The sequence below is a fragment of the Anopheles cruzii genome, chromosome 3, assembly GCF_943734635.1.
Source record: "Anopheles cruzii chromosome 3, idAnoCruzAS_RS32_06, whole genome shotgun sequence".
NCBI classification, from domain to species: domain Eukaryota; kingdom Metazoa; phylum Arthropoda; class Insecta; order Diptera; family Culicidae; genus Anopheles; species Anopheles cruzii.
In genome coordinates, this window is record NC_069145.1 from 33,616,827 (window position 1) to 33,642,789 (window position 25,963).

Below are 25,963 nucleotides of genomic sequence, written 5' to 3' on the forward strand. Positions count from 1 at the left end.
CGGTGACATATTGTTTAATCGCAGCGCCAGCCACTCGATGCTAGAAATCCGAGGCGCTTCCCAAGGAACACTTCACTGATTGAGTCTACCCATCAAACGGAGCGCACCGTTAAGCTAATTTTACCAAAACGGAACGCAATATCAAAACATCTGTTTGCTGCCTTCCCGCGCCTGTGTACACACCGCACGGGTCGGGAACGCAAATGAAGCGCACACCACCAGCAAGGTCTGCGGCCTTCAAACCGTGGCTTCTCGGCTGTGGCGGGATCAGCGATGCCATGTTTGTTTCTGTGGTTTCCCTTGTTTGTGTTTGTGCTTCGCAATCGAAAATCGCTTTGGCTTCGCTTTGTGCTCCGTTCCGTCGTTCATTCCACCAATAAAACTACGCGCCCGCGACTACGCGGAGGCTTAATTCCCGGCGCAGGCCCCATAAATATTGCCAAGCCCGTCGGGCTCCCGGCACCGCTATTTACGGAGTCGGCCCAAACCAAATCAAGTGGTAATATACTGCAAATGTGGCATCACCAGTGGCGACACTCGTGGTGCAATAAAAAGAAGGCAAAACGTGGCCTCATAAATCAACGACGCCCGCCAGTCCACCCACCACCAGTCGGATTTACCGCCCACCCACTCCCGGGGCTTTAACCTCCACCGTTCGTCGGTTGTTGCCCAGTTTTCTGCGCCGCTAAAAATAACACGCCATTCGTCGGGGGGGTGGTTTGGCTCACCAGGGTCACCATATTATCGCGTGCGCCGAGGTTTCGATGTTTTGCGTTTTAACACGCGGAAGGAGCAAAAAACCGAGGCACCCAAAATGGGCAGCATAAGATTGGTTTCGATGTTCTGGTCCACCGCCACCTTTCTTACCGGATTCGGGCTTCCGTTCGGACTCTGGATCGGGAGCGGCTCGACAATCGCTTCACCGTTGCCGGAAAACTAATGCCGGATGTAGAGCCCACCGCCACCGAAACAGGAAACAGCGCGCCGCCCAGAAACAATCTGGTCAGCCAGGTGGATTTCATCCGGAGGGGGGTCCGGGAAATGGAATAAAAGTGAAAACGTTGCCCGAACATGCGATCCCGCGAGTGGGGAGTGGTTTACTCCCGGGGGGTGACTTTCACTGGAGGCTAATATCCTTGCTTGACGTACTCCTACGGGCGAGGACACACGTTAGCCCGACGGGGGCCTCCCCCAGTCCGAACGCTATCGATCCGGTGGTGCTTCGGGTCAATTCCGGTGCCGAACTGATGGAGACGCCTGGTGGGCCGTCGATGATGGAGACGCTTGGTGACTTGTGCCAATCTGTGCGACAGGTCCCATTTTCGGATTACATCTTCCCGCGTGATTGCGGCCTGCGTGTCAAACGTTCCGGGGTGCCTAATAGGCTTAATAGATAGAACTGAAGCGTGTACGTTCAAGGACACAATTTGTCATCCGACCAAAGAGCAAAAGTAATCCCTCGTGGGGATTAGTGATTTCCAGAAATTTCACGCCAGGCTGCCAGCGTTAGGTGGAGCGGTTAAAGTGGTTTCCACTGTTAACCTTGCTATCCACATGGAGGGGGCACACGGATTCTTCGAAACCTAAACCGTTAAAGCGGTAAAACGTTCTTCGAAACCGTCCATCAGTTAAAGCGATTGGAGCGACCACTTTCGATGTCTTCCCGTCAGATTCCACTTTTTTGTGGCATCTTTAGATTACACACCTATCTGACGATCGTTTGGCCGATTAAAGGATATCGAAAATAAAATAAGCGCCAGATCGGATTGAGAAATGGCGAGCTGCCAAGGTCTAGCCTGCAGCGAAATAGTAAATCGATTGCTTTAATTGGTTGCAATGAACGTCAATCCATGACGGATTACGGTGACCGGGTTTGACCACCACTTAAATCAATCCGTTGAAGTATGGGACCAATTCCAGCTTTCACCCCGTTGTGTCGACCATTAAAGGAGCGTTCTCATGGAGTTTCTCAAGAGTGCTCCGCGTATGGGAGATGAGCCTTTTTCCGGCTTCCACGGCTAATGGCCAATCGCTCGACGCCTTCTACTGCGAAGCGAATCCCTAATGTTCCTCTGCCGCAACGTTTTTAGTAGGATTAATTGGCGTAATTATGGTATTCTTTCGTGGGGCAGTAATTCTTCGAGCGAAAGCATTCGCTTGTTATTCCCCCATTTCCTTCATAAGCAATATCTCATAGAAACACCCGGCACACCTGCTCATCAACCAGTCGTTTCAACGTTAATTTAGCTCATTTAAAGGCTCATTAATTTCGCACCCCACGCTGCAGCACGGTTTGGATCGTTCGGCATAATTTGCTCCTTATCGGCTGCTCCCGCGCCCCGACTGACCTCGCCAACAGAACGGGGATGGGTCAAGCTAGGTTGAGATGGTCCATTAATTAGTTATGGTGTGGGCACCGAAAAGACAGCCCTCATCACACACACACACACACACACACACACCCTAGTGATACTCACGTCCAGATCGCTCAGCTCGCTGTGCGTGTCGTGCGGAATGTCTTTGATGTCGATACCGAGATCGCAGTCGCTGGCGCGCAGGTTGTGGTGCCGATGGTGCAGATGCTGATGATGGTGATGGTGGTGGTTGACGTGCAGCGTGTTGGCCGCGTTGTTTATTTGAACACTGTTCAGCAGAATGTTGGAGCTGGTCCGGCTAAGAGCTTTCCGCTGGCGAACCGCTTCCCTGGGGGTGCCAGAATGGGAAGAATAAGAGCATCAGGGTTTGCATCGCAGCGCGCCACGGAACCACCGCTCACGTACTTGTAGATGCGGTAGTACATCGTCACCATCACGATCCCCGGGATCCAGAAGCTGATCGAGCTGGAGATGATTGCATAGGACTTATTTACAACAAATATACACAGGTCCGGGTTGACTTTCAGCGTCGCCAGATGCTCCGCCGTCGTGTACCAGCCCAGGAAGATGGGGGTGAATGAGATAAGCGCCGGCAGCATCCAGACGTTGGCCAGCATCATGAACACCGTCCGTTGCGTCATGTACAGCGGGTACTCCAGTGGACGGACGATGGCGAAATATCTGTGCCGGGAAGAGAAAAGGGTCACAAAACTATCAGCGCTACGACAGAACCGGAGCTTGACGTCCTTGGAATTTATTATATGGATAGGTTCAGAGTTAATAGCACAAAAAAGCTCGGTTTTATATGCTGTGTGTCACCAATAGGGAGTTATGAAAGCGTGTTTGAAATTTAGAGAAAAGTAAAGAAAATTAGAAACATACAAAAGTTATTAGCCGCGGTATGCTGAATGGCTCGATAATGTCAATAAAAAGGCTCGTTAACTTATGTGATTAATGTCCTCAACGTAAACGAATGAGACGTACGTAAACGTAAACTGTAACAAGGACCCCTCCATACAAAATTATGGTTATGATGAGTTTCATGACCGACGTAAAAGTCACTTATTTTATTCAATAAGCCCATGTGTGCTATAAAGCTGCATTTGATGACAGCAGTTAACGTTAACGCTCGTAAAGTGCACAATCATTTGCAGAGCAGAATAGAAGTGTTGCACTTTGGGTGAAAAATTGCACGAAAATAATACGCTTGTTGCCGCCAATCCTTCTTCGTTGACGATTAACTTTTCCATCGTTCGTGAGCTCATTTCAAGCCGATTTTGTAGCTGATGTCAGTTCATCACGGCATGTCTCTGCACAAAAACGCTACACGACGACAAAAAACCGTGTCCTTGACAGTGAAGAGCAACGGAAGCACCGTAATGAGACGGAGAACGAAATTGCAATTGACTGGTGTGGAATTAATAGTTGGAACTCGTCGTCGTGGAGTCGTCAGGTTATGAAAAAACTTCACCAAGATAATTAAACTTCGTACCGCCGCAGTCGGTTCCGATAGGGGAAAAAGAAACGAACTATGGCGAATGATGATAGATGAGTTGCAACTAGGACGGTACTTACCGGTCTACTGATATGCAGCAAAGGTGAAGGATGCTTGCGGTAGAGAAGTAAACATCCAAGCTATTCCACACGTTGCACATGAACGGACCGAATAGCCATCTGCAACAGACATACGGAGGAACTGTTTTTTAGTGTTTTCTAAGCGCAGTGTGGATTTGCAAGAGTGCCCATTTAATGTTGGGCTACTGTCGATTCGGGATATGTTATGTAAGGAATTTTAGTTATTTAATGGAAAAATGCTATCATCTACTGTTTCACTTACGATAGTTAATTTCCATTCACACCAGTTGATAAATATTCCACAATCGAATTCAATTCGAAGTTCAAATTGATAACCGTTAAAAAAGCTTAACAGTGTGTGTTGGAATCAATTGGTCAAAAGTGTATCGCGATGTTGCCATATCAATAACATATCGAACCATAACAGGCATGGTTCATAACGGTGCTCGATGCTATTCTATGGGCATCGAATTCAAATTTGCAACTTCATTCAGTTTGCCGTCCAGCGCTAGTTTCTGGGTTATCCCATCACCAATTATACGTCCGCCGGCTGCGTGTGCGTATTTTTTATCCCGTATCGGATTTATTCGCTAACAACGTTTGGATTTTTTTTCTTCCTTGCTTCACTCCCGTCCTTCCGTTGAAGTTCTTCCATTTCGCGGCGACCGCACAGCAGGCGCCTCACGCTTGGGCGGAAATTGAATTTTCCAACAGCTGGGCAATGTCGCTGGGCGCACCACGACCGACGACCGACGGCGGACAGCGGAAAGCCTGCCTTTGACAATTTCGTTCGTCCGAACCGTGCGCGTTCGCGTTCGGTTCGAACCGTTCACCGAAACTACTAAGTCCGGACGGAGCGGAATCCATGGTCGCGCGACATGGAGCAGCTTCCGAAAATTTGGAAACGCGAAGCGAGTCGTGCAAACGCACAGGAGCCGCTCTACCACTAACGAGCTGCGCCAGGCGAGTGCACGTCAGTAACTTCGCAGGGCCAAACATTTGAACGCTGATCGAAAACGAAAGCATTCGATAATTTGATTGTTGTCTCACAACAAAGCTTTTAGCGATGGCTCGAAAATTCACCTGCCACGGGAACGAAGTGTTACGGAAAAGTCGAATTAACCAAGCGTTCGTATTTTCGGTTCTCGGACGAACGCATCCTTTAATGGGATTCGCTGAGCGCCACGATCGTGCGTATCGATCTGGTTTCAATTAAAAAATTTCACGCGTACCCGGGAGAGTTTTTACGCTTCACTTACCTTCCGGAAATTTCTACCGATGCGTTGAACGTCATCGCACAGAGTGCAACCAGCATATCCGCCATCGCTAATGATACTTGGCCACTGCGGGGGCTTAAGGCGTGCCGGCACAAAGCTTAGTTATCGGCTCCTGGGGGAGCGCTAACCGATTCGTTTCGTCCCGAATCGTTAAATAATAAAACCATCAGCAACCAATGCAGCGTCGCAGTGGCCGCTGTGTTATGAAGTGTCCCTTGCTTCATGGGCGAGTCGGTCAGGACTTTTTTCGACCCTAGAGCGGAGTGTCATTGAGTGACGTTTACAATGAGCTAGCTAAGGGAGTAACCCGGGTCTAAACGGCCCATCATCACGCAACTTCACCCACCCGAACGCAACGTACAAATCAGTATCAGGTCATGTTGGGGTGTAAAATATTCATACTACAACCCAAGGGCGGGCTAAAGGAGGCCCCGACTTCTCCTACAAGCCAAAAGCTTACCCGACGGCGTGCTGAAAGAATCGGAGGTTCAATCTGGACGCCACCGGCAAAGGAGTTCCCACTTACAGGACGTGCCAAGACAGCTGCAGCATGCTCAAGAAGGCGAAAGCAAATTGATGAAGAAAAATGACGTTCACTGAGCTTCCGAAAGTAAACACTGGCGTCGATCCGTGGTCCCTTCGTGTCGGCAGGAACTGGGAAAGGAAATTTACCCACCAACACCGAAGCGCCTGATCGGGACGACAAATTGGTTTTTGTAGTGTGCATTAGCCGTGGCCGGAAGCAGTCGCAGAACACGGAATTACACGGCGCGATGGCGCGCGGCCAACAATCGAAATGCGGAAGGACAACAGCAAACACAGCCGCAGCGCAGGCTAGCGGAACCGGAAAAGCGAACTCATTCATTCGTGGTGCCGCTCGCTTCATTACCAGCGGCTGCGGGGTTTTTGTCACCCCGAGGCATAAATTGCCTTCCCATCCCGACACACCGCACCATGTGCACCGATGATGGGGTGGCGATTCCGACGACGATTAACTGCAACATTAGTAACTCGCTCAACGCATAAATCACGCGCCGGGGAATGTGCATAATTTCAGCAAGAAAAAGCGAACCCCTCCGAGCCACCTACCAACACCGAGACATTTATCACGGCATTATGCACCGCAAATGGATTCAATTTGCGGTGTGGCCACCGGGCGGTGAAGAGGTGACCATTGCAATTACACGGCCTGCCATCGGCGCGATACACCGTAAGTGATTAGTATGCACGATTTATGAAAACACTCGCCGGTAAATGGACTGGCTAAACGGTGCGTGATTGTCTCGCTCGGGAAGAAGCCAACTTGCCGGACTGTGCCGGACCGAAAACCACCAGAGAACGATCCCGAAAATAGGGAACGCCGGCAAAACACCGAACTCATTTCCTGTTTGTGTCAGGGCCAGTAACGACGGTTAGTTAGGGTTTTCCTGGCCCACTCGGGACTTATGGCAGGCTTTAAGGATCGTCTCCGCAGGCGTGCCCAGCGCCTGAACTTTTGCCACTGAAACTTTTTCTCGGTCGTTACTCTGCCGAAGGCCTCTTGTTTAATAGTGGTGGAAAGGTTTTGAATGTGAAATGTCCAATACTAATACATCCACCGAACGTGGGCTACAATTTGTTAACATAGTTCCTCACCATACAATAACTAAAAAAAAGTTTTACCAAAGCCATACTCTATGCTCTATGCTCTATTACGGCTTAAATTAAGGCAAACACCTCCTCAACGGATTGGCAGAACACACAAGCCATCTATTTACTTTTAATGTTGATTTTTTGGGAAAGTTTAATGCCCAAATTTTACCCGGAACTTTCTGTGGAAATTATTGAAAAACATATCAGTGTTCGAAATGGTTATTTATCAAGAGAGTATAAGGCAACACCGATGAAAAGACATGCCATTTGCTTGCTTGTTAGCCATAAAAAATATTGTGTTACACTGTTTTGAATATTAAGTTTTAGTACGGCACCTACCAGGTGTGGAAAACTCATAATTTTCAAGAAAAGATATGCTTATCCGAACCCCATTTTGATGGTACCCATTTTGCTCACCTCTCAGACAGATTGTGGATCGCTTTCCAATAAAACCTTATTTTATTTCTTCGAAAACCATTCGTCGACCCATTCCTCGACAACTTTATATACGGCAAAGTGCGTGTCCCAATCGGCGTCGACTCCATGACTTTAGTTGAAATAATTTAATATCACTTTAACAAATTTTCTGGCCCATTTTAACTGGGACACATTCAATGCTACTATCAATTTTTGCAGTGTTTGGGTTGCATCTACATACTTCCTTCAGATTGGTTCCTATCCTTCAGATTGAAATCCATCCGAACTGAAATTGCTTACATGTTTTCAACGTGTCTAGCGATTGGATTGGAAGCACCCCTCGTTTCAGTATATTGTACAGCAAACCAGTGTTTGGATTAGCTCCTTGAAATATTTTTTTTCCATGCATCGATCTCCCGAAGCAGGTTTACATAAGCGCCACCACTTACGCCAACGGAACGCGTGACATTTACGCAACCCACGCTCGTGCATCAATGCCGTGAAGTTCAAAGTTGTGATGGCAAAGCATACAGAGCATACCATTTAGCACCAAACACCATCACAGGGTGGCAATTTAATTGCACTCTTTCATGTTGTAATTAAACAGAAGACCTTCATTGCCTCCCCTGTAGACACAGCACTCGAAAAGATTGCATTTCAAGAGGGAATTTTTTGTTTTTTTTTTTCAATTTAACTGCTCATTCCAGCTCGTTCAGCCTACGCATAGCACTCGTCTAGTGTCAGTTGAAGCTGCGTAGGTCGGGTGCGACAGCTGATGCTTCTCCATCGCCGGCCAATGCCAAACCGTAGTCGTTAGTCAGCTGTTATTTTGGCTAGAGCCTATCGAACGGTACGATAACGGAAGGGTCGTATCCCGTGGCTCCAACGCCTGTTCCTTTCAGTTGGAGCGTCAACATTTACTGATTCCTGGTGCACCCGGAGAGGGATTTATTTGCTCTTGTGGGAAATGGATAGATTCTGCTGTCGCCTCTTGGCTAAGTAAATTCACGAGCCGAGCACATCCAACAGACAGACCGAGCTTCCACCTGGTTGCGAACCCGGCGAAGCGAAGGTGTGATGGGCGTAAGAGGGCTTGCCGGGAAATTGGATATTTTGCCGAACCCGTTCGACTGTGAATGCACGCGGCGGTGTATCGTAAATGAATCCCGCAAGGTATTCAGAAGCTACGCTGAGCTGCCTACGAATGACATGATTTCACTCGAGGCCTAAATTAATCATTGAACCATCTTCAGGCTGACGTGCAAGCATCTTGCACCGTACGGTGGATGCCATGTGCTGCTCTGGAGTCATCCTGTCTGGGCATCCAGCTGCTAGGCAGACCAATGAATGGGGAGAGTCACCGTGTGGTTCCGAGAAAAGCCACGCATTCAAATGAGCCTTCGCCGACGGTCGCCCGGATCGGGGAATGTTCTCGTTCCACCGCAACGATGATTTTCTCGAAGTCACTGCCGGCACACTCCTTCGGCGAAGGAGAAGTTCGCTGCCAAGAGATCATGTCACACCAGTCACCCCGCGCCAAGGCGGCGCTCCCATTAGAGGTGGTGGAGATCGATTGAATTTCATCAACTGTTTGTCTATCTGGTCCCACCGGATACACGTTGGTTGGTTGTTGGTTACGGGGCCGGTGGATTGGCGTACCCGTACCCTGAGGGATGCAGGAGTGGATGAAGGCGAATTACGACCTCTTTTACGATTCAGTGGAACGAAATATGATAGATAAATGGGGCCGAAGACTAAAGCTACCCGAACGAATGGTCGCATAAATTCAGGGAGTACTTAAAGTTGCACTAAAGGTATATGTTTCTTCACTAAAACGCTTGCACCATTTTCCACTCTATCTGGAAGAATATATTTAAACATTTTTATGGAGTTTCTGATACTTGCTCCAAGCTATGAAAGTAAGGATCTTATAGAATCCAAAAAAAGAACCGAACTCAGGTTCCTGTTCCTGATATTTCACACCGATGGCACATACATTATGAATCAGTATTTAATCTATTTAACGCCAATGACAACACGCTGCCCTCTTAATTCGGCACTCATTTCGATCAGACTCGTGATCTGCCAAGGCCGATGCCTGGGGCTGTGTCGCCACCGTTCGCACTGCCAAACTTTGTTACAATCAATTAGGGTCGTATTCGTGCGGACGCCACCGTTGAAAGTCCGTTCCATTTCCGGAGAATGCTTAAACAGTGGATTCACCACTCCGTGACTCCGCTACCTGTGGACCAGATTCACTTCCGAGCCTCGGAATGGGATAATGAAATCAATTTCTCTCGCTACTTCAACAATTTCGGGAGACACGCGAAAAAAAGGCAACGCACTCACGACCGTGGTGCGCACCGAACCGGACCAGACCGGACCGAAAGTGCTTAAGAATCCAATCAACAGTCGAAAGCACAGTTCGATTTCACGGCACCCGAAATTGAGTTATCTGACGCGTTCGGCGTGATCGATTTCTTCGACCCTCGTGGCTCGCCGGATTCACACGGACCGATACTCACTCGAAGCGGCCCCGCTTGGACAAGGGAGTGGAAACGGAAAACAAAAGTAGCCAAACTTCGCCAAACACACTGGCCGCACTTAATCAAACTTTGGCCATGTCCAGGCGAACTTTTTCGCCGCACGCACGCGGAATCGAACGACCGATCGATCGGCGGAACTTCCTGTGTGACCTTGCGTTGGCCGTGCGAATTGGCAACAGTTGCCGCGGCAGGACCGTTTCGGGAGCCGAACACTTTCACGTCATTTTGACAGCGCGGATCCGGCGCTCGGCCGGGGCTGACAGTTTTGCCGCAGCATAAACCGCAAAAACGAACCCGCGCACGCTTCTCTCGGGCACACTTCGGACACCGGGATCGTCGCTGCATAGAACCTCAAAAGTGTGCGCTGACCCGTTCCATCCCAGAGCCGAGCGTTTTCACCGTAGATTCTCCGCAATCAGCGCACCGCAAAGCATCCGCTTCCGTTCCGGGAAAAATCGTTCATACGGCACAACCCGACGGCTCGGCGGGGCATCAGCAAGATGCCGGTAATCTCTCCGAATCTCGCTATTAGCTCACCACTTCATCTTCTGGGAACACCGAGAGCTGTTCACGGATTGTTGGCACGCACAGTGCCGGTAGAGAAAGTTCCGCCGGTACGCCGCGAACCAAAACCACAAAGCATCTTGGTCTAGAAATTGACTCTTGAAATCGAAAGGCAAATAAAAGCTTACACCAACAATTACGTAGGTTGATTAGCATGAAGAAAGCACCTCACATTTCACATTGACAGTGTAAACGTAATGTTCAAGCGTGCGCTTCAATTTGAATGCTAAGTCCAGCATTCCACAAACCACAAACGATGCTCAGTGCGCAGTCACGATCAGTCTTTCCAATTTGTGGTTTGCGGTGCGGTCTCAATAAGTCGCAGGTCCTAACCACAACTCTTTTGCGACAGAGGTCGGTGTTTTAGAACTGATCTGACTGATGATACGCAACAGCCAGACCGAATGCATCACTGGTTGCTAACTGAACGAACACGAACAACATCCTAGGACTAATAAAAATATCCTTCGACGTTCGACGCTGATGCTATGTGCAAATTGAAAAAGGTTTCCCTGTTGCTGCGAAGCACGATCTCACCACGGCATCCGCCAAGGTCAAGCCATCGTTCCAACGGCCCGGGCCGACTCCCCAGGGGTCGATCCGGGCGCTGGCCCTAGGACTGGGAGCTTTTGTGAAGGAAAATGATCCATCCACCCAGCTCCGGCCGGCTAGTGACAGCATCGCTAGACCGGAAGTAATTAGTGTTTTATGGATTCCGGCGCTAGTGAGTGAGGCGAAACTTTCTTTCGCTGCGAAGACGAACGACGGTGGAGCACCTCGAAGCGCCTCGACGGGCGTACAGAGTTCGACGTCTGCTCGTGATGCGATCGCTTTTATATTCATTACCGCATCACAAGATTGACACTTCCTTGCCCTGGTCCTCGTCCTGGTCGCGGACGGTCTTTGTGCGGTGGTTTGTGTTGAAAACAACTATCTTGTTACACAACGGTCTGGGTTGGCGGGAACTGTTCATTTCAGAGGTAGTTCAAAACTAAGTCGTCAGCTGCTGGGTTTCTTGTGCCGATTAATATACGTGGCCCCGATACCGAAAGCCATTTGCTAATTGCCACACACCAAAGATGCATTATAGATGCCCGATGGGAGTTAAACATCCTGGCCCCGGGTACATCGCCGCCAACCTGCCGCACCACGGTATCGAGCTCACTGATTTCGGTATCGATTTTCTCTCCGACCGCAAGAATCGTGAATTCTGAATCTTTAATTTTGCCCCAGCCCAGCCAGTTCCGCACTGTCCGCAGTGTACGCGAGAGTGTTAATTTATTTAGACTCACCACTTGCATAACTTCACCACCGGAGCCACCATTTCGAGGTGCTTCGAGCGGAAACAGTTCGCCAAGAGAATTGTAATTTTTACTTCCACGAATTGAGAGCCTCGGGAAGAAGCAAAATAACTTTTCCCATCAATCAAAGCTGGCTGGCGGTTGATTTGGCAACGAAAGTGGCCAGGAAACCACTCAACCACTAGCCAGTGGCCTGTTGGCGGCCCGGGAGAGGATGATCCGGCGCGCTAATAGCGGAGCATAAATTCGCATCCGTCAATATGTCACGTGTCGGGGAAGAATCACGGACCACGGAGGTGCGCTAAGAAATGTACCGCTTCTATATTATGCAGTCCAATCGATCGATCCACATTCGCCACACACGCCACACGCACCGCCGCGTGTCCGTACGTCAGTTGGCTGTCAAATGTGGGTTATATTTGTTTACCGTCCAACAGTACCGTGCTCTCGAGAGAGAGTCGAGAGTCCTCGGCGAGGCTGTAAGCTCTATGAACCGCACCAACGGGGCAAGGTTCAGTGCTCTCTAATCGACCGGAACGGCTCCGATTTGATTTTGCCTCCGGTCAAATATCAATTAAGTTCCCTGCTGCCCGTTACGCAAACCAGGTTCGCTGTCAATCAAGGCCAGGAGGTGGTTGATTGTTTGTTTGCGTTGATGAAACTCACCAGAAGCCACCTTTATTATCCACAGCAACGACAGCAGGGCAGACTTGGAAAAGTACTCTCCACACAAACACACCCATCGCGTCGTTCACTTCGGGAGTGTCCATCTTGGAGCTGCTCACCTTGACGTATACTCAAACTTTGTGATCAACTGACAACTGGGGACCTGAAAAAGTATCGACTGCTTGCCTCCCGAAGTGCGACAACCAAAGCAGTGCATCAATAAAGGGACCATAACTTGGCAGACAAAAACGCCGGAGCCCACCGAAAGTGATCCACCCAGAGCTTTCGGCTTTGAAGAAACTTTTCCAATATTATTATATCGATTTTTCACGCACAACAAAGGCTCTGCTGGTCCACTCCAGTTCTAAGCACCTCGTTAAACCGCGCGCGGGCCGCACATGAATAGTCAAGCGCCGTGGCTGACCCTTCTACGAAAGTTCCGCCCCACGATGTAATGGAATCTCAATGAATGCAAATATTCTACCGCTGTCGGGACGAACACGGACAATGTTGCCAAACGGAAACGCCGCCAACAGGAAAAAAGAAATCCCTAAACTGTCTGCGCGTAGCAGAACTGGGAAACATTTTATGTTGCGGCAAACTCTTGCCAAGCCAAGGCCGGTCGCCGAGTGTGGTAAGCCACTGTTACACACGAAAGTTACACACACACACACACACACACACACCGCTTAAGACTCGACTCGATAGCGCCCCCCCCCCCGGGCTGGGGAATTATCATAATCTGTCATTGCTCGTTGTTTAATCTTTTCGCTTCTTCGAACCCCGGCCGAGTCGAGGGTCTGGACCGCACCCCCCGGGGCGACTTTGGGCGGCCCTGACCGTCGGACCCGAGCCGAACCGGGTCCTGGTGGCGTTTATCGTGAAACCGAAACTTTCGATATCAATTACGGCGAGAGAAATGATGATGACGAAAGTTTTGCGGAACCATTTTTCCTGTTTCCCACTCCCACCCGGGTGCGGAGTTTGCCAACCAGACGGGACGGATGGGAGAAGGGAGAAAGAAAAACGTCACCCAAGAGCGTTAGACATTTAAATGCACTTCTTGAAGATTGTTTTCGCTCAAAAGTTACGGCACTATGGATCGCGAATTTAAAATGTGCCCAAAAAATGGGAGTTCCCAGGCCATTCAAAGAATAATTGGACGTTGATCATCGAGAGTTATGTTGGCTTAATGTTATTTTAATAAATTTACTATTCGCCTCTTACAGAAGTTTGGACGAGACATTTTCTTGGAATGCTGCGAGAGTATCGGAACTAGCCAAGGTTTCCGGAAGCCCGGAACCCGGGGAGTGACTTACCTTAATTTCCTATTTTTGTGCACCGATATGATAACGAGTGCATTGCCTAGCACAGCCCCGATGATGATCGATCCGAAGATTAGACTCTTCAAGCACTGCACCGTCAGCTTGACGAGCCGATCGGAAGGTTCTACGATTGATGACGCGGTGGGTTCGGTCCCGTTGGCCGTGGCCGCCAGCTCGGTCGTGCCGTTCCAGACGCCGAAGGCATCCACCGAAGGCCATCCGCCGGAAGTCGTCGCCATGGCCGAGGTCAGCGTCGACGGCAATGGCACCGGCACGGTCGTGACCAGTGCGCTGGCCACCGTTGCCAGCGTACCATTGAGGCCCGGTGGATCCGCCCGGTTGGCGAACATTTTCACTCGGGAACTAGTACCCCCGGGAGGCGAACCAGTGGCGGCGATAGTGCCGGTGGATGATAACGGATCTGCGTGGACCAGCTGGCCTCAGACAACGTCGATGGGCGGTGCCCGGAAGTGGCTGCTGTCGTAATGGTCGCGAGCATCGGACTTCGCACCGGGACACGCGCTGGCTTTCGCCCATCCGGAGTCATTACCGCGCGCGATCGCTGCCCGTGCCGATGGACATTCTGTTGCAACAGCACACGACTGTCGACTTCCGGTTCCGGCTTGCCCTATGCCGGGCCACTCCATCCAACCATCGGCGCGGCGCGTCACGCCGGACACACGTACGGCCCGCTGTGCTGTGTCCACTGCACAGTGATGGATAATTTTCACTAACACTTCCGATTCACTTCGACGCACGTGACGCCGTTGCCCGAAAGGTCGCCGATCGACGTCTCAGGGTGGCGTTTATTGTCCGAATTTAATTAACGTTAGCCGACTTAATGGTGACGAGCCGGGATTAATGGTGACGAGCCGGGTCCGTGTTCCGCCGATGTCGCACCCGTTTGATGGCCGCCGGATGGCAAGGTTCATAAAATCCTGCAAAGCACACACGCACACACATACAGTCAAATATAGTGGACAAAAAAACAACCAAAAATTACCCCAACCGAAGCACCGCGGGTTGCATAACTGTAGGCGCGCGCGCGCTCACGCACCACGCATTCGCACACAGCCGCATTTTACGATGATCCCTCCGTCAGCGGGCCCATTGGGGGTGGCTGGTCGCCCACCTCCTACTCCTCACTTCTCCCACCAATATCCATCACCATTTGTAGACGATTAATTTGTCGATCGGCAGAACCACAAATTGCCATCCGCCGCCGCGATGGGATGACATAAAACGCGTGCGTAATCGCTTCGCCCGACATGTGTCAAAACGGCAGGCGAACGGTGAGGTCATCGTCACCGACGAGCCGGCTCGGTCTAGCTTCAGGAATTAATGGATTTCCACATTTTCCCGTACGCCTGTCGCGGTTCAAAAGGACCTTTTTCATGATCTTTCACGTAACACTCGCCATCGCAGCGGGCGAACGCGATACACAACACAATGGCTTACGGTTAACCGACATGGTCAGAGCTTTTGTGTGGCCACCGACCGACAGACCGACAGCAGCCTGAATCCCAGGTGTAAATACAGACGTCGGCGAAAGCGTGCCGCAGGCTGATGCCGGTGATGCAATGACCGATGGCTCACATTGTCAACGATGTTTCGCGCTCCATACTTTCGAAGTAAATATTATGCAAAATCTTATTATTATCAAAAGATAGGAAATGCACTTTATTATTCACTATGGTCTCCCTGAACATTACATACACTTGTTCCAACGAAATTCCCAATTAAAAATTCCATCACTGAAGCGAGAATCGGGAAGGGCTGCAAAATACGTTTCCGCAGCTGTTATGACCTCATCATTTGATGAAAAACGTATCCTACGAATGATTTTTTCGGACATGAAACAGATGATAGTCGCTATGGGCCAAATCTGGTGAACACCCCCCGTGTTCGAACATTTCGATGTTTAATTCGTGAATTTTTGCCATTGTTAAAATGCTTTTGTGATTTTTTATACGATTTTTTTGCTTCAGTTGGTCTAAAAGAATATAACAATCATCGACATTTATTGTTTTACCAGATGGAAAATGATCCGCTAGCAAAATCTCATCCGCATCCAAAAAAACTGATGCTTCTTGACCGATTTCTGGACACGAACTCGTTTCGGAGCCAAAGAACCAGCTTCACACCACTCTTTAGACTCTTGTTTTGATTCAGGACCATTGGTGATAGACCGAAGCCTTATCAATAAATATAAGTCGACGCACAAAATCCACTTCATCCTTTCGAAAACGCTCTAAATGTTGCCGAGAAAGTTGCGTTCGAATTCGTTTTTGTTCCATTTTTAGCGAATGCGGCACCCAATTTTGCAAACAGCTTTCTGAAACCCAATACTTCAGTCAAAATATTGTTTACCCAATAAGATGCTTAGGGTTTCTAGTAAATCGCTTCCAGTCACTCGACGATTTTTCTATGCGATATCCTGTATTTTTCCTACGATTTCAGGTGCTGCTACTGTTTTTGGACGTCCTTGAGGAGAATCGTCTTGAAGGATTGTACGACCACGTAAAAATTGAGAAACATCCCTTTTAATGTATTAATTGAAATCAAAGAGACCTTATATACTTTTAACATGTGTTCATAAATTTCCTTTGCTTTTCCTTCTAACAATAAAAATGCAATCACTGCACGATACTTGATTTTTTCCGTTGTAAAAAATACTGTGTCACGTCGATACTACATTACTTGTAAACAAAGAATGAACAGATTGAACAACTTTATATACTTTCAAATAAAGAGTGTACCAACATAGCAAAAAGTAGGTTAACAGCAGCGCCCTCTGCTATTGAAGCTCAAAACTTATTGAACAACTTGACATTTTGAAAGGATTTCAATGAGAAGCTGAAGGTGTTAGAAAATGAAGCAGTGTTCAATCACAAACCAAATCAACTCAGTGGCGTCGCAAGTTGCAGAATGGTTCTCCCTATTGGCACCGCCATTACACTGAGGCGCCATTCATTAGGCGCCATTCACTGGCGTTCATACATTTCGACTCCTTCACCGACCGGTTGGGCGGTACATTTTAAAGGCGATTCAATTGACGACCGATTTGCCTGTTAGTTTCGGCACCGTTTTCCGATCGATCTTCCGTATCGCTCATTTGCCGGCATTATGTTGGCTCCGGAATCGGTCACGCGCCTGGGACATGTTTTCCGCCCGCCTAACGTCGCACGGCACATCCCGGTGAAGCCGAGCGCCGAGCCGGAAGGTGACAGTCTTGCCGTTGAGCAACGGCTAAAATAGCTCAATCAATATTTAACATCATTATGAAAGTAACCAGCACGCTTTACGACCGGCTCGACGCCCGGCGTCGGCTGCACGCGAAGATGCAGAGACCGGGCCCGGGGCCTTCGAGGAAAAGTCAACCCACTGTCCCGGCCCCGGCACACACACACTCACTCACACACACACATACTCTTTGTGGCGACCGGCGCTGTGGATGAACTTGTTACACCCGACCCGAGGTGTTCCCGCCCGCCCGGGTAACGTTGTGCAACGTTGAAGCATGAACATAAAACTGAAGCCCTCGGCACCTGAAAAGTATGCAACCAGCCAGCCATCTGCCCTGCTCATGGCACCACACACACACACACCGGATGTGGGGCGGGCACATTTAAATCGTGTGCACCGATGCACTTCGGATGCTCACCCCGGACCAGCGGCCGGGCAGGGTACGCCGTTTTGTTTGCCTTCGTCGGTTGGGTTTTTTGTGATTTCGCTTCAACGTAAGCCGCTCTTCGGGTCTCCCTGGGAGCAGCCCTGGGACCGGGGCGTGAGCTATATTTGTTCTAGGTCAACTAGGAACTAGGTCAACATACGGGCTGGCTGGCTGGCTGGCTGGCCGACGAGTGCGCGGGGTCCGGCAGAGCGAAGAGAAAACTTGAACGCCCACTTGCGCCCAGGCAGCCCCGTTCGAGCATAAATCGAGAACCGAACACGCGGCTCGGGAGAGAGAGAGAGAGACCGAGAAGCGCACGAACGGAGACAGATGACGGACGGTGCCAAATGAGCCGAGAGGGCTCGGTGAAACGCGAAGGAAGGAATATTTATGGCGAGCACAGCGAGCAAACGTCTGCCCTTAGGCCTAGGCCTGGGCCAACTGCAGTATGCAGCCACATCCTGCCGGAGCCGGACCCCGGACCCCGGGCCCCGGGCCCACCACCGCAGCAAAGGCGGAAGTCATCGTGCCAAGAACTTGGCAAGCAATCCCGGCGAACTTTGACGGACGGTGACCGTGACGCGGGGACACCGCGAACGCGCAATGACAAGCGCCACCCGACCACTCCTTTAAACGGGAAGCCCCCTCTGCTGGGCCCGGTGCCAAGTTCGTTAGCGCCCTCGCGAGAACGCCAGCCGGTCGGGCAGCCATCTGGATCTAATGTCGTTTCGCGAGTAAATCATTGGCGTGTTTCCGGCTCACCACACACCGCCCGGCATTGGGTGGGCTCCCGGGCCCGAGCCTCCGACGTTGTCGTAGGCCTTCAGCGGGCCGCCTGGCGGACCCTTGGCCACGGAAGCACCGCGCCGTTCACGCGGATCGATGTACAAATTGGATAGCTCCAATTAAAAAGCAATTCAATTTCATCGACATTAGGCCCGCGTGAGGTCCCAGGATACCGACCGGCGCAAAGAAAAATGTCTTGTAAAACCTCGCCATCACCAGACCGTGGCCCGGCCGAATACGCCATTTTTGAGCAATCAATTTCGGTATCCTCCTTAATCCTTAGCCGCTGCCCTGGTTACCCGTAGCAGCCCTGTGAGCCTTCCCGGTGAGCTCAAGAGCTTGTTGCGCACCGATTTTTCTCAACAACCCGGAAAAACTTCGCTCCGAAGCTGTCTGGGTTTCGGGTGCACCAAACCAAAAATGGAGCAAATGAAAATCAATGGCAGCCAGAGGGCTGTAAAAACGGGGGTAAAGTTGAGTGAAAACCGAAACCGGTGGCAAGGTGTAAAACAACGCCATCACGGAGCACGGAGAGCAAAACGGTGTCATTTCAGGGGACACGGACAAAACTCCCGGCACAAAGGAGTCCCCGCAGCAAAAGATGCAAAAACCGGGAGTACCGAGCGGCGAACCAGAAAATGGTCAAAGGCCCGCATGGAGTCAAAAGGTGGAACACATTGAGCGGCAGGTGTTAATTGCCAACTATCGATAAAGCTGGGGGTTGTCTCACATGAATAGAGAAGAAATGGGGGTTAATATCTACAGAGCGTTCCATCACGACCCATACTATTGAAATGTTTAATAACTCCACAATTTTTCAGTTGTCAAAACAAAGAAAAATTCCCAAAAAAAGGGCAGCTTTTTGTGTGTCTAATGGAGGCGGTCATTTGAACGATATTGTATTCTGAGTAAGTTATCAATAAACGGCGTCCTATACCCTAAAAAATCTTGTTCATTTATCAAAATCGACTAAAAAATGGGGGAGTTATTTCACATTTCAATCTCTAAGCCTTAACGGAACACCCTGTAGTTACGGCCTACCTTGTTTTAACATCTAGCAATGGATTTCAAATTAAAAAACCAGTTTATGCTTCTCGGGGGGGTGCTTACTTTAGTGCCTGGAAAGTACGAATTGTGGACAGCACACCACCGTTTGATCGCATCAAATGCTTGTCTAAGCTTACAATGATCGTGTTCTTGGACAATCGCAGAGTTTTGAGTGATTCACAACATTTAAAGAGGGAGATTTTGGCATAAAAGACTTCCGAAAAAGTTCGAGTAAAGTGAACTATAAGCCCTTTTGGAAGTAGATGACACCCAAACGCAGCAACAACTCGCTGATCAGTTGAATATGGGGCATGAATCCATATCCCTAAACATTTGGGAACCATGGGAAAGATCGGTGAATGGACGTCCACAACGCGATAGACCAAACGGAATTGTTTCTGATCCTAATGTCAATTGCAGCAACAGAACCATTAACTTTCGCAAACATTGTTCTGAATTCGTACAATATTTTAATGTATCAGAGTAATATAACATTTAAAAGTACCTTAACATTTCGCCCACATTTATGTCTTTACCAGGACAATGCAGTAATGGCAGAGACTTGGCTCGATCGGCTAACGATTCGCAGAATTGCGGACCTAAAGGTGTTTCACCTTCAAAGGGCCTCGGGCGAAGAAAAGTATCCCGTGGCCGTGGCCTGGAGCTGAAGTGAAGAAAAGAGATTTCCCGTTCCCTTTGACGGTGATCCCGGAAGAAAAGGTTTTCAAGATGGTGGTTGTTTTATTTTCTAAACCTCTTTCCCCCAGTCACCGGTGCCACGGAGTACCGTTTAGGAGGGCTGACATCCGGTTGGAGTAGCTGCATAAGAGGGAAGAAGGAGGTCTGCCAAGGATACGTTGTTTCCTGGTGCGACAAACGCCACTGGCAGATATAAGGATGAGAAAATTTCATTTATTACAAATTAAGCATTGACATCACGGTTGCGGAAAAATGGTTGCCCCGGGTGTCCCGGATGCCCAGCAGTGCGGGAAGCGAGGCGCGTGGAAAAATGTGATCGTCAACAGCAACACTTTTCCCACATTGCAAACGATCTCGGCAGCGTTGTCCATAATGTAGACGTAAAAACTGATGGTCGTGGATGGTGCTTCTCCTGTGCCATCCGGTGCAACAGGTGGGGCGGTGGTCAAATCCATCCGTACCTTGGCAGGCGGGCTGGCCTTGGCTGGTCGGTGCCTGTTTACTGGAACGTTTGCCTGCCCGCCACCCGGCCGTATGTGGTCCACATACGTTGGATTTATGATATTACACGACCGTGCTCATCTGGCGACAATAAAAACCTGCAGCCTTCCGATGCGCAAGGACGCAAGGACGCAGGGACGCATCAGAAGGTGCAGGCGGGGTCCTGAACTGCCGTTCTTCGACCCGGACTAACAAGTGGGAAGGCAGAACATTAACGAAGCGAACAGCGACCCATGTAACGTCGAGAGTACGGTTTGGTCGCTCCGCAAAAGAAATGAAAACTCCAGAAAATAATGAATAAATCAGTCACCCGTGCGGCCCACTTGTTCATAGACGAATTCGGGACCGACGTTGGGCAGGGTTTAAGCTGCCGAAAGCTCGTTCGCATCTGCGGCTACGGCAGGATGGATGTGGATTCGATCCGTTGCCGTAGAAGTAGACGTTCACAAGACACAGCCAACGTTTATCGTTCACATTTTCTTTCTGCTCGGGACGCTCGGGACGCTTCGAGCATGCGAGTCCTGTATGCTCGTAGGTGGTCCACGACGCGGGGGGAGATGTGCACCCAACCCGCAACTCAAAGATATGGCCATAAATCAGTGCCAGAAGCACCGTCTGGGGCTATGATTGACGAATTTCCAGTGGCACCTTTCGATGCTCCGGACTCCGGGCGTCCATAAGAATGCGAGCGAAAACTGCCACTCGTACCGGAAAATGCGCCCCCCAACGAAAGGATGCTGTGCCCGGGACGCCCAATCAGTTGTTGTTTGTTCGCCTCCGGCGGGCTTATCAATTGTTGACGATTATCGAATCGGCTCGATTGGGCAGCACGACAACGCCGAGCAATGCAAACAACTTACAAACATAAACAGAGAGCCCACAAATTGTTCGACAAGCTGATGGGCTGATAATGCTACGCTTTCCACAAACGGCGGGCCTCGGCGGGCGGGACAGTCGAAAGGAAAGGACACTTGTGGAAAACGCCCATCGCTCGACCAAAAATAGCTGCCGGTGTTTGCTTAAGCCCTGCACTCAATGGCGGATTTCAATGGCCGAGTGCTACCCGGCTTGGGGAATTACAATACGAAATATATCTTCCCGAGTAGGACTCAATCGTGCCGACGGCATTCTCAGTGGCCGACAAAGTGAGCCGACAAGAGAAGCCCCCGCGTTGCTTTATGAATATTTGAAGAAACATATTCCACCCGATTTCCCGTATCGTGGTTTCGCTTAGTGGTTTTGCTCGAATCCTGCGATTTATTGAACGAAAAACGATTCAAAGGGCCAAAGTGTTTGCAAATTTATCATCCAAGATAGGCCGGCAGAATTATGATTATCATATTAGCAATTTAATGCAGTGTTCCTGCTATTTCTCTTGTGTCGATCCTTTAACTCATCCCTGAGGTGGAAGCTGTTTGAGTTTGTTTGAGGCAACTTTGGGCGAAATTCTTAAACTGCCTCACACATGAGTTGCAGCACTGAAGGCGACCAAACTTTTTACCACTTTCACTGCGCTGACGCACAAGTTTCAACTCCAGCGCAGGCGACGTCATACTTTAAAGCCCTATCGTATCCTCTATCATATGGTTCGGATTTGCAGGGTCCGGAAAACGTAGCTCATCCTTCGTAACGGAAGTGAACTCATTTCGGGCTCGATTCACTACACCGAGCAAGCGAGGCTTCCCAGTGCGCTCCGGTAGCTCCGCACACAGCGTAGCTTGATATCATAGCAGTGCCGCTCAACGTATGGAAATTCTTCGAAACGACACACCAATGGGCCCGGTGCACTTCGTGAACTGGAACAGGAACTGGGGAAGCTGTAAAAACAATAATATTTCAACCGCTCGGCGCTTCCGGCGAGAGCAAGTTCCCGCATATCAATAATCAGCACAATGGAACCGACCGTTCGAGCGAGAAACATATTTATGTGCACTCTGCATCCTCCACACGATATGAGCATTGTTCCATTCACAGTGAGATTGGAGCTAGAATTTTTAATAATAGAGACTCTGTTTCTAATGAAAAAGGCAGCCCAAATCAGGGTCCTTCCAACTCACGATCGCCGTGATCGTCTATGAACGTATCGCAACTAAAGCCAAACTATCCCACATCATCATTTATGTATTCAGCAGGAGTTCGCTCGCTCGCCGTCATCGATTAATTAGTTTGCCTTTGTGCCATGGTTTTCCATCCTGATGCTGAACCGCATGGGAATATACATGGGAACGTATCGATCATGATGCGGTGGGTGGCCACCCTTTTGGTGGCTTACGTCATATAGTGATGGCCCAAGATTCAGAGTTCTATCTCTACACCAAATCGAGTTAAGTCAACTTATATGGTTTGAAGTGATCCGAGGATCTCTCTAACGCAAAATTGGAGTTCTGTTCCCCAACAAACCTTCGAACCACTGGAAAGTGTTGGCAAGGGTCTGTCGACCACATAACCTAAAGAAAAATGTATGATTTTTGATGCTGATTTTTTGTACAGCTTTCTATTCTCTGCCAATAGAAGATATGAGTCCGAACCGCATAATGATAATGATACTGATGGGCAAGGGACTTTTTGGAACCACAAATCTATAAATAACCATTTTGCAAAATATTTTGCCGTTGCGACTTAAAACATTAGTTGATGAGCTCCTTGGTCTGGTTTGGAAATTTAGAAGCATCATTCCCAATTATCATCATTAGAATGTCCGTCGTTGTGATTTCTCTTCTCCCTTTGCGCGGCTAAAAGGCGCACTCATTTGGAAATGAGTTTTTCGTTTAATTTATATGCTTCAGCATCTCCAGGTAGTCCACCCGCGTGTAGGCAACCCGGGTGTCCCGTGACCTTGTCCGGCGGCGAACGGATTTTTGCTTCAACACAGAAAACAAATCCCATTTACCGGTCGGTCCCTTTCCGAGCCGGTGAACCGAAAACAAACAGCCCGATAAATCTCACCGGAAGCGGCCACGATTTTTCAGGGTTCCCGACTGACCGACAGCGGACCAGTGGAGACCACCGGGACCGGGACTCGTAATGATGATAACAGTACGACGGCAATATTTCGTCGGTCGGTCGGTCGTTTGACCCGTAAGTGGGCTGCATGGCAACGAGGGTCTTAAACTGAGCCCCCCTCCCGGGACGAAGCGTCTATTAAGTACCGCAGCATAACTCCCGGCGGGATTGCATCTTGCTGCCCGAGAGTGTGCTGCAACTTTCTTTCCGACTCCCGAGCTCCAGTCAGTGCATCCCGGGCGTCTTCTGATGAGGTATACATTCCAAGCAAATACCCTGATGGGAAGGAGTCCTTATCGCTCTTATTGTCAGAGTTTCCTTCTCGTCTCGCATGCAGCTCGTTGCCGGTCCTCCGTGTGGTTTTCCTGGCTCTGGTCGATTCATCGCCCCATTGCCATAAATTTGATTGCACACTGGAGTGTCTTCAAGGATGCTCTCGCTGCCGTCCCCTGTGAGGCGATGCTTCAATGGAACGAGCATTCTCACAGCGCTACCTTTGACGTGTGCCGGCCCGGCCCAGATCTCGGTTTAAACAAGTTGTTCCCCGTCGTTTGCCGTCCCGACGCCCGACGTCCTGTCGTTTTAACATTTCCCCGTTGGCCGTTGACGGCAAACGGCGAGATGCGGTCGAGTAGGTTGGCACTTCAAACCGCGGAAAAATGCAATCCGAGACGCGCGTGATGCTAAGAATATGGCGAAAATGTAAAGAGGTATTTATAAAAAATATGACTTGAATCAGAATGTCGAATTGATTGTAATGGTTTAAGTGTCGTCTGTGAGCTGCGAAACATCTACATTACAATTTTCATAGACAGGGTCGTGGTTTAATCATTCCAAACACTGTCTGTTGCGCTGTGACTCGCAGAAAACTTTCAAAAAAGTTATTTATTCCCGTGTGACATTAAGACCAATAAATAAATGTCACAACCGATTCCCGGTAAGTTAATCTATAGCAACGAAAATGGCCCAAAAGGCTTCAAACATCCGTGGTTGGTTACGTGTCAGCATAAGTGACACTACACGGCCTGGGCTCGCCAATGGACGATGGAAATGTCACATTAAAAGACAGACGGCCAGGTACTCAACTTAAACGCAAATCACCACACGTATAAACTTCTCGATACACTCCGTTGATGTTTTCATCAAATTATGAAGGTGACCTTTCGACCTAATTACTAATTAAGATTTTCGACCTAACTAAGATGCAAAATACTTTTTCTACATTGTATTTATTATTTTGCAACATCAATGTGTTTTCAGATCAAATAACAAATCCGAAGTCGCTTGGAGCTAGATCTGGTGAGCAAGGATGATTGTTAAACATTTCGAACCGTCATCGAACAAATATTTGATGACACGTCGATACTCGATTTTGTTCTTTTTCATAAAAATACTGACATCAACTCACTCAAATGATTGTTACACAAAAACTGCATCTTCAAACTGTCAGACGATTGACAGCCACATTCACCTGCATTCATTTACTGATGCAGCCATCTGCATGTTGAGGTCAGAAACATATAAACCCTCCCTCGTATACTATCAACAAGATTCTCTCAGCATGAATACCAATTTACAAATCTCGTCTGTGCCGGGCTCGATTAAAAGCGCATCCAAACTTTTGGCTTTTGACATTTGGCTACCGTTTGTAAAAACCACAATTGAATATTGGCTTCCCATTAACAACACAAGCAAACTATCCACAATGGACGTATGCACCTCACGAATGGCTTTGTTATGGGAAACAAAGGCAACAATAATATGCTCCCGAAATGTGACATTTGCATTATCAAAATACCGTCAGCCAATCAACGGAGCATGTTTGTGGGAAGCAACCATGGCCGAACGGTGCATGCCTCTTTTATGTGGAAAGAAACAAAAAACATTTAAAAATGCCGCCAGCAGCGGTTTGGCGAAAAGTGCAAAATTGGTCGAAACATTGTAAAAACACTAACCCCCACAACCAGCCCACTCACGCCCACGACCCACGTTTCTGCTTCGTGTTCACCTTCTCCTTGTTAGTGCCACCGCCGCCACCGGTGGGGCTGTCATAATTTGCATAAGCTCGCGTTTCAACCGCGTTCTGTCCCCGGTCGCCGGTCGTACCCCGCTTGCCTGCCTCTCAACAGGATCAGCTTTCGGACGGTGTTCCGGCAAATGCAAAGCGTTTGGAGTACCGGCACTGCAAGCAGAGCGGAAATTTCATCCATCTGAAGCATTCCGCCTGATAGCTGCTTATTGGGCTTATCGATGGAGGGCTTCGGGGAACCGGTACCATCCAGCGGTTCCAGTCCGCTCCCGTCACCCTAATCCTGCCTAAAGGCGTGCTAAACTCAACCGTGGCCCTAGCGTGCTGCGAAGACAAAGTGAATCCTCGGACGGACCTGGCGCACCTGCCACGCAAAGTTCCACCCGGAGCCGGTATTTCGCCATTGCCAAATTGGGCGCTCGAAAGCCATCGAATTCAATTGCTGTAGACGCGGGAGATAGAGCCCTTTTTGTAAGGAAAGTTTTGGCAGACGGCGTTACCTGAGACATCGCTTACATCACCCACGGCACTATTGTGAAAGGTCTGA

The 25,963-nt window shown here is 49.3% G+C and overlaps 1 protein-coding gene across 1 annotated transcript in view; it reads right to left on the bottom strand.

Annotated features, from left to right (window-relative positions):
- The window catches only part of LOC128274019 (octopamine receptor beta-3R-like), a 30,280-nt gene extending 16,252 nt beyond the window's left edge, over positions 1-14,028 (bottom strand). Inside the window, 5 exon segments of the mRNA XM_053012102.1 lie at positions 2,478-2,703; positions 2,781-3,056; positions 3,951-4,049; positions 5,210-5,285; positions 13,650-14,028. Coding sequence (XP_052868062.1) covers positions 2,478-2,703; positions 2,781-3,056; positions 3,951-4,049; positions 5,210-5,285; positions 13,650-14,028 — 1,056 coding nt within the window.
- Between the last annotated feature and the right edge of the window lie 11,935 nt (positions 14,029-25,963).